Raw genomic sequence first — 17,865 nt, forward strand, 5'->3', positions numbered from 1 at the left:
AATTTACTTTTGGCTTTTATGAGTTGTGGTAGAGTTAAAATGGACCCTCGAGGTGTTCACGAATTTGTTTTGTAAACAAACAAATATACTAGTAGCAATGTGCAGGATTTAGCGAGGACCTACAATCTATGGATTGCATAAGTCACAATAGCAAGTGGGGAGTATTTTAACTATTAAGAGAGTTGAAATGGTTGAGTACAAAAAAACAAAATGTCAAACAAGCATGTCAGACAACCTTGCAGTCCAAGTAACTAAAGAAGCAGTGTCTTGTTGGGCTAAAAATAATATGGGCACTAGAGCAAATTACTATGTTAATCTCCAGACAAAATGCACTGAAGACAAAAAAAAGTCAAACATGATTCTTTTTCAAATTCACAAAAACATAGCAAAATTTTCTCAAAAGTTTTGTTGTTTTCGATCACAAAATATGCAGATCATGAAGATCAAATGCTGAAATTTTTTTTTAAAAATCATTGTGTTTTCATTTTTTTTTAAATTTAGTCAATGGTGCAATTTGTAAGGAGGATAGCTGCATCCCTTACTATTAAGGAAGAACTGTACAATATCTGTGTGAGAGGCACCAAGCTCCATTTCTTTGAGATATCTAAAGGTGAAGGTATTGTACCCTTGAACTGGAAAAATGCAGATCAAGTTGCTATTCGATTTTAAGCCAATTGTGAAGTTGTCCATATTGATTGAATACAAATATATGTGTTAATAGACCATGTTCCAAACCAAAAATGCCTATTTCGATGCATTGAAATATATGTATGAAGGTAATGGTTAAAATTGTAAGATGCTTGAAGTTTCTTTTCTAGTGGATGATTCACTACGAATGACCAATGAATGGAAGAATTTAAATTTTTGAATCATAGTACACCAAATAATATCATGTATCACTACTCCAAAATGTTTTGCAAGGCATGAAATTTAAACATTCACCGAAGAACTTCTAGATACTGTGATGTAAAATTGAAGAATGAGCTAAGAAAAAGACTATTTTCCATAAGGGTACGGGTAGCTTTGCCTATAATGTCGCCTCATTCAACTTGAAGAACATGTCAGAGCAAAATTTATCTTTATTATTGTTAGCACATCCAAGGACTTCATCAGTTGGCAGGTGTATATATATAGGTAATTTAATATTGCATGATATGTTGTTAAATCGTATATAATCACTCCACCTAATGTCTGAAAAGATGTTAATAGCTTTGAATTGCTTTGCATTTATATTTAACTAGGTTTGCTGGTTTGGGTTCAGTTCCAAGTTCGAGAACCGGTTCATAAGTTTGCCAAAATTTTGAAAAGGGGTTTGGGTTCATTAGTACAAAAGCATATAAAAGAATATATATATATATATATAAAGCATGAGTTAAAATTAAAATGTAGCATAGTAGCATAAACACATTTAAACAACAAAAAGACCATTAACAGGTAAACTTGTAATCATAGTGGTCAGACCATCATATTGTTCAATCAACTTCAGCATCAAAATTTCAAAACATTTGACAAAATACCCTATTTGGAGATATAAAATGACAATGAGAGGTCAAAAAAAAGTAGCCATTCATAACAACTTTTAGGGTTGTGGACGCCAAAAAACATTTTATTTTTGCCCAAACGAGCACTTTCCAGCCGTCCATGGGGCCCAGTTCGCTGCAGGTTCGAACTTTTTGATGTTGGTTCGCCCCAGTTTGAACCCAATCGAACCCACAGGGCAAAAACAGTACCCTGGTCGAAATCCGAACCAAACCAGAACTGCAAACTGGTTCAAACTTTTCCTGGTGTGGAGGGGGGGAGGTGGTCCTCATTCAATCAACTTCAACATCGAAGATTCAAAACATTTGACAAAATACCCTGTTTGGAAATATAAAATGACAATGAGGCCATAAAAAGCAATTCATAACAACTTTTAGGGTTGTGGACGCCGAGAAACATTTAATTTTTGCCCAAAAGAGCACTTTCCAGCTGTCTGCAGGGCCCAGTTCACTGCAGTTTCGAACTTTTTGATGCTGGTTTGCCCGGGTTCGAACTCAATCAAACACGGAGGGCAAAAATAGTACACTGGTCAACATCCGAACCGGACCAGAACTGCAAACTGGTTCGAACTTTTCCTGGTGCGGAGTGGGGGAGGAGGTACCCGTGCAACTTAGATATTTAACTCCAGAACCCATTTTAAGAAGTTTTCGTGGCACAAATTATTTGCAGAGGATGAGATTGTGGTTGATCATGATCCAAGTAATTGTAACAATAGTTGGAGGTTCTCAAGACAAAATATGAATTGTGTGCTTTTCATGGGCATAGTAGATGACAGGAAGATCATTACGAATTATGCAAGCATTTCAGTCTCTTTAGAGCTAACCGCATTAAGATGAACAATTTCACTGCACATCAATATCAAAAATGAACTTAGAAAATGTGAAGTAAGCCTACACAGCTTTATTTTATTTCCAAAATTTGGATACTATTTCATGCTCCTGAAAATGCATAACCAAACAAAGGGCATGTCAGTTGCCAAGTATTCCTCTAAATTCAGTGTTAAAGGTGTACTGTTGCTAAGATGGTCACAAAATTGGGAATCAATCATGACAGTGATCAATAAACTATTAGCTGTCAATTTTGTTACTTGTCTAATAACTTGAGATTTCTAGACATCTCCATTCAAAATTCCCTTTGGCTCCACTCGGCTCTATCTATTGTGAATGATATTAAAGAAAAATAGGATGATGCATACATCACGCGTTACTTGTCCAAACAAGTGTAGTGAAGTAATTATACACACCACTCCCATTCACAGATTAACTACACAGCAAGATTGAGTTTCATCTCCAGCAGGAAGAAATGATAATACCAGCAAAACTGTTATCTCAATGGCAAGTGCCAGAACTCAACCAAATGAATACTGTAGTGTGCAACATATAATGGAAAAGCTAAACCAAAATAAATATTTCAAAAACCATAACAAATTGTGTTCGAGTACTTCATTGAAGCAAACATTTAACCTTCTTCCTCAGTACTACAAAATGTGAATAGAGCTTTCAGGAAGCCATGCTCAAATTAAAAAGTGCAAAATCAAAGCTTTACAGCTTCTACAACATGTGTTATATTTCCAACTATCAAAAAAACAAAGGTCGGTGTAAAGACAACAAATACAACATAAAGCACCTTATAGGAGTAATGCAAAACAATATGAAAACATTAGCAAAATTGTGTCTCTCCAATAAATATTTTCTTGCTCAACGCTTTTTGGACACACCAACAGTCTTCCCCCTACGACCAGTGGTCTTTGTATGTTGCCCACGCACCCGCAGACCCCAATAGTGACGAAGACCACGATGATTCCTGCAAAAGCAATTGCAAAAATTAAGAACCATTATTAACTAGTTTAACTTCACATTGCATAGCTTCAGGTTTTATTTTTTTGGCACATTCATGTTTCAGATGGGCAAATTTGCAAGTCTCCGATTTTAATTTTGTAAGTTCTGCCACTACATGACTCAATCTACTTAAAAAGTTAAAATAACCATATTATAGCATATTCTGATGAGACAATATGCATTATCTTTATCCCATATGGACATTAAGATTATGCTCGAAAGGCATCCATGCAAAATTCCCAAACAGAAAAAGGAAAAATTCATCGCATTGTTGTGCATGTCTAAGGAACAATGTACAAATATGCCAGAAAAACCAGTCTGCAACAAATAACTAAACAACAGATTCAAACTACATTGGAATTCAGAACAAAATACAAGAACTGCATACTTTGCTAGGAACAGAGATGAGCCTGATTAGATTATGAACGCATTCGAGGTAATATTCCAAAATACAGTGGAGAACAAAACAATCCATAAACATGACAAGATGTTTGGAAAGTCAGTTGAGACTGGATTCTAGTTATAACAAATAAAATATATCGAAGGAGTGCAAGCAAAACTTTACCAAGGAATAAAACCATGTGTCATAAGTTTTTAGCAATATCTGCAACTGCAACATATCAAGTCCAGAGTCACTCACAAAGTCCCATGGCTTAAATCAAAATGTGAACACTGGACAAGTATAAGTGGTGAAAGATACTTAAATATGTTAGAGCCTGGAAATTCTTATTGAAAGAAATGTCATTGAAATTTCCTGGCCACTTAAACTATTGCTTCATGTTTGGTGCGATCCATCATTGATATTTGCTCAAAAAACATCCATGAACAAATTTATTCAGAAAACCTGGAAAAAAAAAAAAAAAAAGTCTTTTTTGTTGCTTTTGATTAAATAAATATATTTTTAGGATTTTTACTTTTTTTTTTCCTCCAATTGTCATTTCAATTGTGTTGTTTGAATGATTTTTAATTCAAGGCTTTTGTTCAGAACTTCAGAGATTTTGTACTGGGGCTGTTTTGCTTATGGCGATTCACTGTTTCGGGGTTAGGGGATATAGATTGTTAAGTTTCATCTTTTATATTTGAAGCACAGCAATGTTAGTAGAACACCACTGCTGAATTGCTACTAGATCTGCCAGGGACTCTGGTGATGTGTTGATTCTGTTGATGTATTGTGCTACTATGCTGCTGCATTCTTCATTCTCCCATGTTATTTAAATATTAATATCATAAGCATAATGTAGTTGATGATACAGTACAGTTTTCTGTTGATATTCAAATATTCGACATTTATAATTATATATTAATAGATAATATGTCATTTTATACATTTATGGATAAATCCATTTCCTATGTATAGATTTTAAATATGAAATTTGAATGCTTATAAAAATACCTTTAATATGAATATAAATTTATATTTATAATATCAATATTTACAGTTTTAGTTTCTAATTCTTTTATCGTTGATTGGATAAAAACTAAGATACTAATTCTCTCCCAAAAACTCAGGGTGCTGATGCCTGTAAGTTAGGATGCGCCGGTGCTTTTGGGTGCTGCACAGGTGCCCTCAGGAAGCATGCCCAGCATTTCTGGATGCACTTGGGATGCTTCCGAGAGTACCTGGAGAGCACCCAGACAACATCCAGGTGCATCTGGAAAGCACCAGTGACTTTTTCAACACCCAATTACTTAAGTGACTTTAAAAAGCATGTGTTAATTGATTTTTTTAATTCTATTTATGCTCATTTTTGCTCCAGTACCCTAAAACAGCCCTGAAAGAGGCCATTCATTGCTCATTCTTCTTATTTTGTTTGCAGCTGGCCTCTCTTCTTATTTCAATTTGAACTATCAATGGTGAAGTATCATGATATGGAATGGTTTATTTTGTATATTTCTTGCATTTCTTTGCATATATATATATATATATATATATATATATATATATATATATATATATATATATATATATATATATATATATATATATATATATATGTCTGTGTGCGTGTGGACAGCACCCAAACACATCCAAAATCCCCAAAAAAAAAAATTCAAGCATCACCACCCCACATCAGCGTCAGAATCAGCATCGGTAACTTACTATAAAAAGATTGACAATACTTTACATGTATTTTCCAATATGTGATCATTTGCCAGCTTTAATTATTATTTAAATGAAAATAATCAAAATATCCATATTTATTTTCTAAAATCTCAATCAATTATTTACCTTTGTCTTTTTAATCAAAATATCCGTTCTTGTTTTCTAAAATCTCAATCAATTATTTACCTTTCTTTTTATCAGCTAAACTTGTTCTTGATTTTTTTGTTGTGAAATTTGAACACAAACACAAACTTTGTGCTTAGCCCACAAGATAGTTCTTTAAATTAAAACCATAGTTACCGGATTCGTGCCCTAGAGGCCAGATCCGGATTCAGGTCCGATCCGGATACGGATTCGTGCAGATCTGGGCAGGATCCTTGTTTTACACAGTGGATTTGTCCGGACTCGTGGCCCACGAATCCGGACAAATCCACTGTGTAAAACAAGGATCCTGCCCAGATCTGCACGAATCCTCAAGGATCCAGCATGAATCCTCAAGGATCGACAGGTTTAAGTGAGCCTAAGTTATTTAATATGACTTTTTTAAATATATTTTTTTGCTTTCTAGTTCTAGAATGACCCTTTTATGCATTATATATACTTAAAACTGAGAGAAATATACATAATATAGTGTATATATATATATATATATAAACCTCTATTCCTAGATGGGGCTCGGGCAAGATCAGTAATATATATATATATATATATATATATATTCACAAATCCTAATTGGGAAAGAAAAAAAATTGCGAATCCACGGATCCAATTCACATGCCCGAATCGGATTCGTATCCCAAATCGGTAACTAAGATAAAAACTATAATGTTCTTACCCACATCAATTCTCTCTTTCCTAATGTCTAGCGTATTTCAGTTTCCTTGCCATAAATAATTATTTGTACTTTATCAAGCTAAGCTCATACCAGCTTTCAGCTATACTAATTGATAAAAATCTTGTTCCAGAAATACACAATATAGTTCATCATTATTCGCTAACGTTCCTAACAAAAAAGTGCAAGAATCTACCTGTATATTTAGTAATTTAAAATTTGATTAAAACAAGGACATGCATCTGAGTCAAAAAAAATGAGATCATCTACTGTAAATTCATATACATCATCAGAGAATAATAAGTTTCAAACATATGTCATAAACAACCAGACAATTTTTCTTAGTAACATCAGTGAAAACTAAATGGTTAACAGCTGTCATTCTGTGTAAAAAGGACATGAGTTTAATATGAAGGATAGTGTGCGTGATTTGAGATGTTGATAGTTAGTTCCTTAAATTGGCTATATTGATTCTATGGTTCACTTTACTATTACAGATAAAACTCACTACAACATATTAAATGCAAAGCATCAAAAAAAATTCAGTGCGCAAAGGCATTTATTTTGTTAAGAAGCACACAATCAAGAAAAAATCTTATTGTTATGCATTCTAGCAAGACCTACGGATGCACTTTCTAAGATGCATAAAAATAGCAGTTCACAATGTGCACTGTGAGGATGCTAAAACAATATACAAGCAGTTACAACTAGCAAATAAGACGACAAACAACTCACTTAACTTTACCCCTATCTTGCTAAAAGAAGCCTTAAACAACACAACACTGACAGCAAACAGACTCAATATACAGGAAAACAACAGTTCAAAAAACAAGTAGCATTACCTGATCTTCTTCAAGCGCTCCAAGTCATCCCTGAGTTTCATGTCAAGGGCATTGGATACCACCTGAGAAAATCGACCATCCTTATGATCCTTCTTTCTATTCAAAAACCAGTCAGGGATCTTGAATTGCCTTGGATTTGCCACAATCACCATTAGGTTCTCAAGTTCCTGGGCAGAAAGCTCACCAGCTCTGCACCCAAACAGACACTTAGTTTCCATGTATTCGCAAGACCACCCATTGAACTCAATGGCAGTTAAAAGTCGGGATAGGTCAAGATGTAAATGAGAATTAAGGCTGGAATTATACAAGCAAATACTCTAAACTTGTCAGGTAGAGAGTGCAACGTCTTACCTCTTGCTCATGTCAACATCAGCCTTTTTACAAACAATATTGGCAAAACGCCTACCAATTCCCTTAATGGAGGTCAGTGCAAACATGATCTTCTGTCGCCCATCAACATTAGTGTTGAGAACACGAAGAATATGTTGAAATTCTTCATTCGCAATAAGAGACTGAAAGACAACAACAGATATATCTTACAATAGAACAATAAGAAAATAAAGGACTTAAAAATGAATGAGTAATTAAAATATATACAAAGGTACATTTTGCAGATAATGTATTTGAAGTAATCATATGAAAATAATGTGCAGGAGATAAAACTTACATAAACTATTCTTCTGTCAAACCATGATTTAATAGCAAGATACAGCAAAAACCACCTTGATGATTACACCTAAATTCAAGCCTAGCAGAATCTATTCCCCTTGACAAAACTCGTTGGGGCTGGAAAACAGTCGAAGGCATATTTGGAAGAAGAAAAAAAAGAAAAAAATAACTCTTACGGATACAGCAAAAACCACCTTGATGATTACCTGAATTCAAGCCTAGCAGTATCTATTCCCCTTGACAAAACTGGTTGGGGCTGGAAAACAGTCCAAGGCATATTTGGAAGAATGGAGAAAAAAAAGAAAAATATAACTCTTACAGACTTCTAAGCTTCTCTGCCAACCTAAACTTGATGATAAATTGAAATTTACAATTAACAGGGAGCATGAAGTAGGTCAATATGCAACTTAGTCAGCAAATAGAATATATATATAGAAGGGGGGCGAGAGAGAGTATATATATACGGAGAGAAAGAGATTTTTATGAGCAGAGAGTTAATATATATTAATAGATAAATTGCCATACCAAACAGTCTATGGTCAACCACGTGGTTCACAGAATCTTATGATGTAAGACACTATTGAAAGAGAAGAAATGGCACTTAAGTTCAGAATATGCTGTTTTTGTGATGATTGTTCCTACCAGCATCAGTTTTAATTAACTAAAAAATTTCCAAGCAAAAAGTTTTCTAAAACATGACAATCAGATTATTTGTAACAAAACCAAGTTGAATAGAGTTTCTTAATGAAATGTAGAGTGCCAGAGTTCGAAGGTTACATAAAAAATTCAGTCTAGAACAAAATAACCGATAGTGGCAAAGGGCACAGTGGTATCACCATTTTGTTTAAAGAGGCTTAGGATGCATGCATCAGTATAGAGAAAGAAGAACCACACAAACAATACATATGGCTGAAAATCACAGAGAGCCAGACTGAGATGAGGGTGGCAGCTTGCTACTTTGCACCAAAGGGATCAAAAACATACAAGAAGAAGAACTTAGATTGGGATGACCCATACGCATCGCTGAAAATAGATATCTCCATTTTTAACAATCTTGGGGAAGTCCTGATTATCGGAGACTTCAATGCTAGGACAGAAAATAATCAACCCCTCAATCTGAAAAGAAGTGACAAGGAAGGAAGTGACCTTCTATGGTTAGAAGAGGAACGTGATCAGTTTTGGAAAAGAGCTTCACAGAACAGCGAAGGCAAAGTAAATCATTATGGGGCAGAACTACTGAGCTTATGCAGCCTATATAATTTGGTAATATGCAATGGTATGAAAGAATGGCCAAACTCAGGATGCATTACATGCATAACTTATAATGGGCAAAGCGTTGTGGACTACGTTACCTGCTCTCAAGCTCACACCAAAAGAGTCAGAGTGATGGAAATAAGAGAGTGCCCTTTTGAGCTAAGGTCGGACCACAATCCAATTTTCCTAACACTGACCTTTTTGAAGGAGCGGCAACAAGAAGAAAAACAGTTTAAGCAAAAGAAAGGGTTCTAACATGGAAAAATTATAATGAATCATGAAAATCAGAAAATTATTTAATGATGACCTTAGAGGCATGAATTGGAGCCCCAAAAGATGAGATATGATCACGGATCAGCAAAAGTTTAGCAAATATGCCTTCAGTGCTTATAATTCTTAAGGCATTAGAGAAGTGTAAAAAAACCAAGCCCAAGAAAGAGGCAAAAAATACTTTCCCAACAAATCCGTGGTTTGATGAAGAATGCAAGTTGGCTAAGAGAAAGTTAAGAAAAAGCATGAATAAAGAGAACAAAAAGGAATACATGGAGCTGTTAAGAGGTAAAAAAGAGGCTTATGTGAGAATGAGAAGAGATTGGAGCTGATCACCTTAGGCAAGCAAAACCCCAAGAAATTCTGGAAGGAACTGCAACAAAAGAGAAAACAAATAGTTAACAATATCACAGGGAACTTGTGGCTTCGATATGCAAGGATGTAGCGCAAAAAAGACAAGCATAAGCCTGCAATAATAAAGGCTACAAACGAACTTTTTACTATGGAGAACATCTTGCAAGGCATAAAGAAGCCAACGGGGGGAAAAGGCCCAAGACATTGACGGGCTGCAAGCTGAACATCTAAAATGGGGCACCGATATCTTGGTTCCTCATATTTACCACATCTTTAATGATGTCATTAAGAAGGGGTTTCCTGAAAACTGGACTACTAGCATGGTTATCCCTCTCCATAAAAGTGGGGACATAAATAATCTGTCAAACTATCGAACTATTATGATTAACCCCCTCTTCGGCAAACTCTTTGGTAGCATGGTAGAAGGCAAGACCAGCAAGTGAGCTGAATCAGAGAGTAAAAGAGCTAACGGGCAAGCAGGTTTCAGACCAAAACACTCCACTGTTGATAATGGGGTAGCGCTAAGATTCTTGGTTGAAAAGATTTGGAACAAACCGGGCAAAGAGGTTTTTTGCTGCTTTGTTGATGTTAAAAAGGCTTTTGACACAATGCCACGAGACAGGCTCTGGCTTAGAATGGAAGAGCTGAAAATTCCCACTGAACTTAGGGCTGCAACACATAGATTATATGAGCAGGTCATTGCTAAAATCAGAACTATGGAAGGGATGTCAGATAGCTTTGGCAGCGATATAGGGGTCAAACAAGGATGCCCCCTTTCACCTACCCTGTTCGGGTTATATATTGACAAATTAGAAGAATGTCTAGACAAGAACAATGGAGATGGGGTCCAGCTGGCTAAGTATGTGATTAAGTTGCTTCTTTATGCGGATGACCTCATAATGATTGCTAAAACTATGGACGATCTGAGGGAACAAATGAAGGCACTTGGGGCCTTCTGTCAAGTGATCGGGATGCAGGTGAACACTAGCAAAACCAAGGTGATGATTTCCTCATGGAAAAGAAGCAACAGGCAGAAAAACACTTTTCTTTTCAATGGCAACCCATTAGAGATGGTGGACAAGTAAAAGTACCTTGGGGTCGATTTCAAAAACAATCTTAACTAAGAAACTTGTAGAGCAAAAAGAATACAAAGAGTATGGAGCGCACTATACTCCTTACATAATAGATGTAGGAATGTGGAATTATGGGATTGGAAAACCAAAATAGTGCTCTTTGGCTTGCTAGCTACCCTGGTGATCCTCTATGGATGTGAGATTTGGGGCAGCAGCATGTCAGATCCGAAATGGAGACAAGTAGAAAGAATCCAAAAGCATTTAATCATCAATAGTCTCAAAATTAGAGCCACCATTCCCTATGAGATCCTATTGGCTGAAACAGGCATCTTCCCACTAGAGGCATCAGTGAAGATTCGGTTATTATGCTATTTACAGAAAGCTCAAAATATGGAAAGGCATCATTGGCCTGAGCTGATATGGAAGAGAGGTTGGATAGAAGAAAGAACACGTGGATGAAACAAAATGTTAAAGGGATGGAAAAATGGAATATCAGTATACATGAATGTTCGAATAACAACACTGAGATAAAGAAATTTGTGAAGGAAAAATTCAGGAGCTGCATATGGTCAAAACAAAACGGGCACCAAAAAGACTACTATATTAAAGAATTTAACCCAACAAGGGCCCATGAGGAGAAAGCGTACATAGGAGCAAAAATCAAATGGAGAGCTAAGATGCTCATTGCACAACTTATGACGGGCTACCGTCATTTGAGATGGAAAACAGACAGATGGCCAATACCCAAATAAGAATGGGAGGAGAGAATATGTTTGTTTTGTAACAAGGGAGAGGTTGAGATCGAGCAACACTTTCTCATGGGATGTCCAGCATACAATGACATCCACTACAGCTATTGGGATGTTCTAGCAAATGGCAAGTTAGATACTCTTTTTGAGGAAGAGTAGTTGGCCAAGACAGCAAATTTAATGGTCAATATTCAGTGTCTAAGGGCAGACTTAGAGAAGCAACTCCACAAGGCCTAATGTTTTTGTTTTGTATTTTTGGCATGCTTGTGGGTCCCATTGGCTGCTTTGGCCTCGTGGATGTTATTTAAATAGTTCATTCATTCATTCATAACAAAGTGATCATCACTTTTTACTAACGATCGTTTCTAGGAAAACTCCACAGAATGTATGTAACTTCAGGTCTGATCATGGGCTAAAATATTAGAATTGATTTCATAATAAATGTAATTAAAATTGTGTACATTATTCAAATGAATAAAAGAGTCTGAGTGTTTTCAATGAAAAGGAACGCATAACACTCACTGTAGAAAACAACAGCATACAGAACTTGACGAACATAAAACCAAAAAAGAGAAAGAAAATTTGACTATTTAATCTCAAAGAAGCATCCCCCTCCATCCAATAAAAAACAGATATGATCTTTCGATAAGTTCCCTTTCTTTCAGTAACAGTAGATTTTTTTACTATAATAAAGCCAATATCGATTACGAGTGATCGAGGTGAAAATAAATATAATTTATAAAATTGTCGAAAATACCACGAAAAAATTTCCACACAACAATCCTAATGTCTGACCTTCACAGGGTTCACATTTATTTCAGAGATTCAAGATGCAATATTTTTTAATGAAATCTTCAGATCCATAGATTTTTCAACTGATCATAGCACTAATCTAAAATTATTCAGGCTGAAAAGAAAAGAGGGCAAAAGGAGTAAAGTAATAAGAAGACGGACTGAATTGTTAGCAAACATGACAAACATTTGTGAAAAAGGAGGCTCAGTTTTGAAAGATTTGTTACCATTGTCGCTAAAGCTATCGGCGTCCTCAATCGCCCTGCAACTACGCTAACTCCAGCAATAAAGAAAAAATTGACTTATAATAAACCCTAAAAATCAACCAATATGCAGGGAAACCCTAATCTTACGATGTGATGAGTTTTAAAACGCATTTCGTTTTCCTCCGCAAAATCGAAATAAAGTTTAATAATAATAATAACAAGAGCTCTTTGAGAGCTGGAGTACCTCACGGAAACAAATTGATATTTAAAATTATGGTTTTGGAAAGAGAGGTTATAAATTTTAGCAAATGTAATTTTGATTTTTAATTAATATTTTAAATTTTTAGTTTTATAAAATACTGTGGTTCTCTAAAAATATACAACTTAATGTAATGCATTGTAAAATCACAATATTTGAATTAATAGATTTTTAACCAAGAAATTTTTTAAAATTAAAATTTTATTACATAAGTTAAATTTAGAAATTAATTGTTTTTAATTTTTTTAATTAATATATACTAAAGTATATATATATATATATAGCAATACAATTCTTAATAGCAACAATATATTTTAATTAAAAATAAATACATAATTATTGATTTATATAAAACTAATTTTTAAAATATATTAACATTTTTAAAAACTATTTTGAAAACTATAAATTGTTATATTAATATTGATAAGACATTATTTTTGTTGTGAAAGATAAAAACATGACTTTTTTAGAAATCTAATAAACTTGTGACAAATATGTAAAAGATAAAGTTGTAATTATTTTATAAATCTAATGAACTTGTGACAAATATGTAAAAGATAAAGTTGTAATTAATAATGAACTTGTCACAAATATGAAAAAGAAAAAGTTGTAATTAATGAATTTATTAATGCATGTTAGAAAATATTGTATTTTTTGAAATGGGGAAATAAAAATAAAATAAACCCTACCAAAAATGCAACGAACCAATTAGAAAAAGGTAATTAATCAATATAAATTAATTTAAAAATATAAAGTTTGTTGAACTTTAGAACTTTGTATTTTTTTGGGTTGCACAAATTAACAAGGGGGGTAAACAAAAACATTAGTACCCTCCCTATATATAGGTAGGGACTAATTAAGGGTTCTAATGCGTCTTAAAATTACTTTGATTTAAATATTCATAACTATAAAGCCTTTTTCAAAGTTCAAATTATATATGACCTTTTCAACATTCAATTATAAAGTAAGTCTTTTCCAAATTTAATTTATATGTGATCTTTTTGAGATTCAATTATATAACTTTCATTAATATGCACCAATTCATATTTCATGAGAGTGGTTCATAAGATTGTTTTTTTGCTAAGTGTGAATGTTCCAATTGGTGTTCATTGCATCTAAGTGTTCAGAGAACTCAAAAGGTCCATTACATCAAAAAGTTTAACCCAACTTAGGAATATGGAGAGAAAACATATTTAAGAAAGTTATTAGAGGGAAAGCTAGGTTGCTAGTGGTAAAATTAAGGATGGGTTCTCATCACCTTAGGTGTGAGACATGTGGATGGAAAAGGCCCAAAGAGATGTGGGAAGAGAGGACTTGCGTGTTTTGTTGGATGGATGGGTAAAGTTGAGATAGAATAACACTTTCTAATAGAATGTACAGCATATGGGGATATTTGTGCTCAGTAAGAAATCATCTAGAAGGCCAACGACATGCACAATTTATTTGAGGAGGATGAGATCAACCAAATTACAAGTTATATAATCAAGATTTAGAGAAATAGATTAGAGATGGAAAAGAATATGGAGATAGCTAAAGGTTGTGAACCATTGGTCCCTTAAACTGATCGATCTCGTGGATGTCATTAAAATCCCCCATTCATTCATTCACCTAGGGGATGTTCCTAATGGTAAATATTGAGGCCCTGTAGGAAGTTACCCGCTTGTATTGTTTTGTTTGCATGCTTAACCCAAGACTAAATTGACTAAGGTTGTTACCTCATTTGCAAAACCTTCCAAGAGTATTTATTATTATAAAGCTCCCCAATCCATCCATTTCCATTTGTGTGGTGCTTTCACAATGTATTCATATGAAACACTACGAAAGTGTTGGTTAATTTAGAAGATTGACTCAAAACTATGAAATTCAACATTGATAAAATATGACATAAGTTGACATGTTGCAAAAACACCACTTGATGCAACCTCTAACCTACTACGTCAATTATGACCCTTTTGAGCTCATTCAAGGCCTCTATGGCCTTCAAATTGATTTTAATATTTTCAAACAAAATTGTCAAAATGGAAACTATAATATCTTCAAACATAAACATGATCTTGCAAAAAAAAAATTGCATGCTTATCTAGCCAATTCATTACTTTTGGAAAAGAAATTGGACTAATTTGTGGACAAATGTAAACTTGTTGTTTAGGGGGAAAAGGGGGACACTTGAATATGGTTGTAGGTCTTCACTTTCGGGCTACTAAGCCATTCAAATATGTATATGAGAGAAAGAGGGAAATTTCCTAATATGATTCTACTTATAATCCATAATAGATTAGCTAGAACCCAAGGGAAGAAGGGTACCAATACCAAATTCAAATTATAAAGGGGAATGCAATGCAAGGAAATGTACTCTTTAGCCCTTATAGGATAATGTGTATGTAAAATTAAACCAATTGCTTAAATAATGTAAATCTAAATGTTATGTGTATACAATTAGTCCAATTAAGATATAAATCTAGGTAAAGATTGAAATAAAACAAAATACTAAAGACTCGCATTGAAATATGTAGAGGAAGATGTATTTTAGCTCTAAAAGTTTCATATCTAAACCTTTTTTTGTATATCTGACCTTGGATCTTGGAATGAAATGATGAAATGAACAAAACCCTGAAATTGTTCAGCAAGAAGGCAAAAAGGATTAGGCCAGCATGTTAGAAGGACGTCTGATGAAATGGTTGATGTAGTCCAATGACACTATAACAAACTTCTCCAAAAAGCTCCAACAAAGTAGGTTCCAGAAATCTAAACTCCAAACTAATATCATGTTTCTACACACATAAAAGAAGGGTTTTTGTGGTTGGATTGGAGGAAGGCTTGCCTTGGTCTAGCCCTAGGTTAAGGAATTAACTATAAATGAGAAATATAAATGTAAATGAATAAAAACAAGATAAATGTTAGGATTCACCTTTCTAAAAACCCTTGTCAAATAAGGATTTTGTATGTAATGAGTTGTAGATCTTGAATCAGGAATATAGGGTATCTCAACAATTCATAATGGATCTACCATAATCCCATCATGGTGTCATGGATGTAAGTGTATCAATGAAGAATACAATGAATGCTTCAATGTAGATCTCCCTTGATGGCCAACAGTAAGCTAGATCTTGAAGAGGAAATGCTCACAAAGGATCTTTCAATGTTAGATAGGATTCTCCTTGCTTGAATTCTTGAAAATGCTTGATTGTCTTGAAATGCTTGAACTCCTTGAATACAAAAGGCATTAAAATATTCACTTATGAGAAAGATCTTAGATTACTTGAGTATGTGATATGAAAATGAAGCCTCCAAGTCTCCTTATATGTGAGTTTTCGAGCAGGAAAACAATGCAAGCCAATCAGAGAGTGTAATAAAACTAATTAAACTCCCGAGGCTTTTTGGGCATCGAGCCCCAAAATCATTGGGAACTATGTCAACTTGAAGCCAACCTAGTTCAAAATAGGTCGACCTAAGTCAACCTAGTTCCAAAGATCAGGTCTAGAATGCCATAGAAAGAAGAGGCAGATACTAGAAGAAATAAGGTGGAAAGTGGAAGAAGATAGGAGAAAAGGGTTTTGTGCATAGGTACATCCATGGTCTGGAGAACTCATTATGGAAAGGATGTTAAAATATCTTAAAAGTAAAGTGTTTCCATTTTAAGATGGTACACTTACTATAAATAATAACCTTATGTAAATGCAAGTTTGAGACACCAATTTCTTAACAACAAGATCACTTGGAAAGTGGTAAAATGTGATGGAATGGAACTAACTATAGGTTAATTTTACATTTTGGTAAATGGAAGGTGGAGGTGATTGGCTGACAATATACTGTGAAAATAATGTTAGAATAAAGTAATAACTTAAATATTAAGTCATCTTAACTTGATTGTTAAGTTATCTTTAATTCTCTCTTGAGGTAGCACTTTATGCATTAGAGACATTTAATAACTCTATTAATTATTGAATTTTTACCGTTTAGGGTTTCCCTTTTAGATTTTGATCTCCTTTTATAAGGATTGATCATTTGTATATTGCAATCCAACTCCGTTATCTATTAAATGGATCTTTACTATTTTCAGAGCCATCTTCTTGCCTTTTACTTCATTCTTCCTTGTGATAGGCTTTTTTTTGCATGTAGGTACTCTTTGGGTTTTGTGAAGTTGTATTTCTCAACTTCTACATGGTATCAGAGCTTTGACTTACATGGTATCAGAGTTTTGTGAAGTTTTTGTTTTATTTATTAAGAATTTTTGGAGCTTCAAGGCTTTGATGGTTTTAAAGGTTTTTTATTAGATCTAGAGGTGATTCACAACACCTGAATAACACAGTTTCCATATAAAAGTTATCCAATTTGGACACAGTTGAAATTTGTGATAAAACAAAATTACTCGCACAAAAATCAAGGTGGAGATTTTTTTTACATTTTTAAATTTTTTTGTAAAGACCTATTTTCAAAAACATGCATAGCATTTTTTAATTAAAATTGGTGTGCTTTTAAATAAAAGCAAGTGAAGTGTTGGTTTTCAAAGGTTTTTTTTTTTTGGAGAGCCCATAGTACACTATTGATGCAAGGTCTACGGATCCTCTTTCAACACATGTTGATGCACTTGTCAACCCATGTTGACCATACTTCTATCAAACTTTAGCCTCAACCCCCATCTCCACCTTCGACCACCATTGTCACTCTTCTAACAATTGATGTCACCACCACTAGTCTTTGTCCTTTGTGCTCATTTTCCAGTCCTCACACTATTTTCTGTGTGTTTCAAAGTGACCACCAATTCTGCACGTAGTAAAATCAATAATCAAAAGGACTTCTTTTTTATCATAGAAGCATGTATTTTTTAGTGAACTACTATTATACAATTCAACATGCGCCTCATGTACAATCACTCATAGGGCAGCTTGTGCAACTCTTTTTTCTACACATGTAAGGTACATGTAGTTGCAGTGGGATAACTTAGCCATCGATTCTCGTGTCAATGTCATTTTTGTAAAGGCGCACCTTTTTGGGACTCACACACTTCCCTTTAGCATTTTCTAGCACTTGGAGTTTGTTTTTCTAGAGAAAAAACAAATTTCAAGAATATTCTAACGAGTGAG

At 34.2% G+C, this 17,865-nt stretch overlaps 1 protein-coding gene across 1 annotated transcript; it reads right to left on the reverse strand.

The window, feature by feature from the left end:
- Nucleotides 1-2,919: 2,919 nt before the first annotated feature.
- LOC149550419 (small ribosomal subunit protein uS13z/uS13y/uS13x) lies at nucleotides 2,920-12,595 on the reverse strand. The gene is made up of 4 exons (XM_089793438.1): nucleotides 12,544-12,595; nucleotides 7,507-7,667; nucleotides 7,156-7,344; nucleotides 2,920-3,342 (listed from the first exon to the last, which is right to left on the reverse strand). The coding sequence occupies exons 1-4, from the start codon at nucleotides 12,544-12,546 to the stop codon at nucleotides 3,237-3,239; spliced, it is 459 nt and encodes a 152-aa protein (XP_089649564.1). The 5' UTR covers nucleotides 12,547-12,595; the 3' UTR covers nucleotides 2,920-3,236.
- Between the last annotated feature and the right edge of the window lie 5,270 nt (nucleotides 12,596-17,865).

This window comes from Cupressus sempervirens, chromosome 7 (genome assembly GCF_028749045.1).
Source record: "Cupressus sempervirens isolate cs-2001-9-10 chromosome 7, ASM2874904v1, whole genome shotgun sequence".
NCBI classification, from domain to species: Eukaryota; Viridiplantae; Streptophyta; class Pinopsida; order Cupressales; family Cupressaceae; genus Cupressus; species Cupressus sempervirens.

Excerpts from the sequence above, each read along its gene's own strand:
- LOC149550419 (XM_089793438.1), bottom strand. Across the intron at positions 7,345-7,506 it reads GATGTTGACATGAGCAAGAG|AGCTGGTGAGCTTTCTGCCC; the intron begins GTAAGACGTTGC and ends GTTTGGGTGCAG. Across the intron at positions 3,343-7,155 it reads GAGCGCTTGAAGAAGATCAG|GAATCATCGTGGTCTTCGTC; the intron begins GTAATGCTACTT and ends TTGCTTTTGCAG.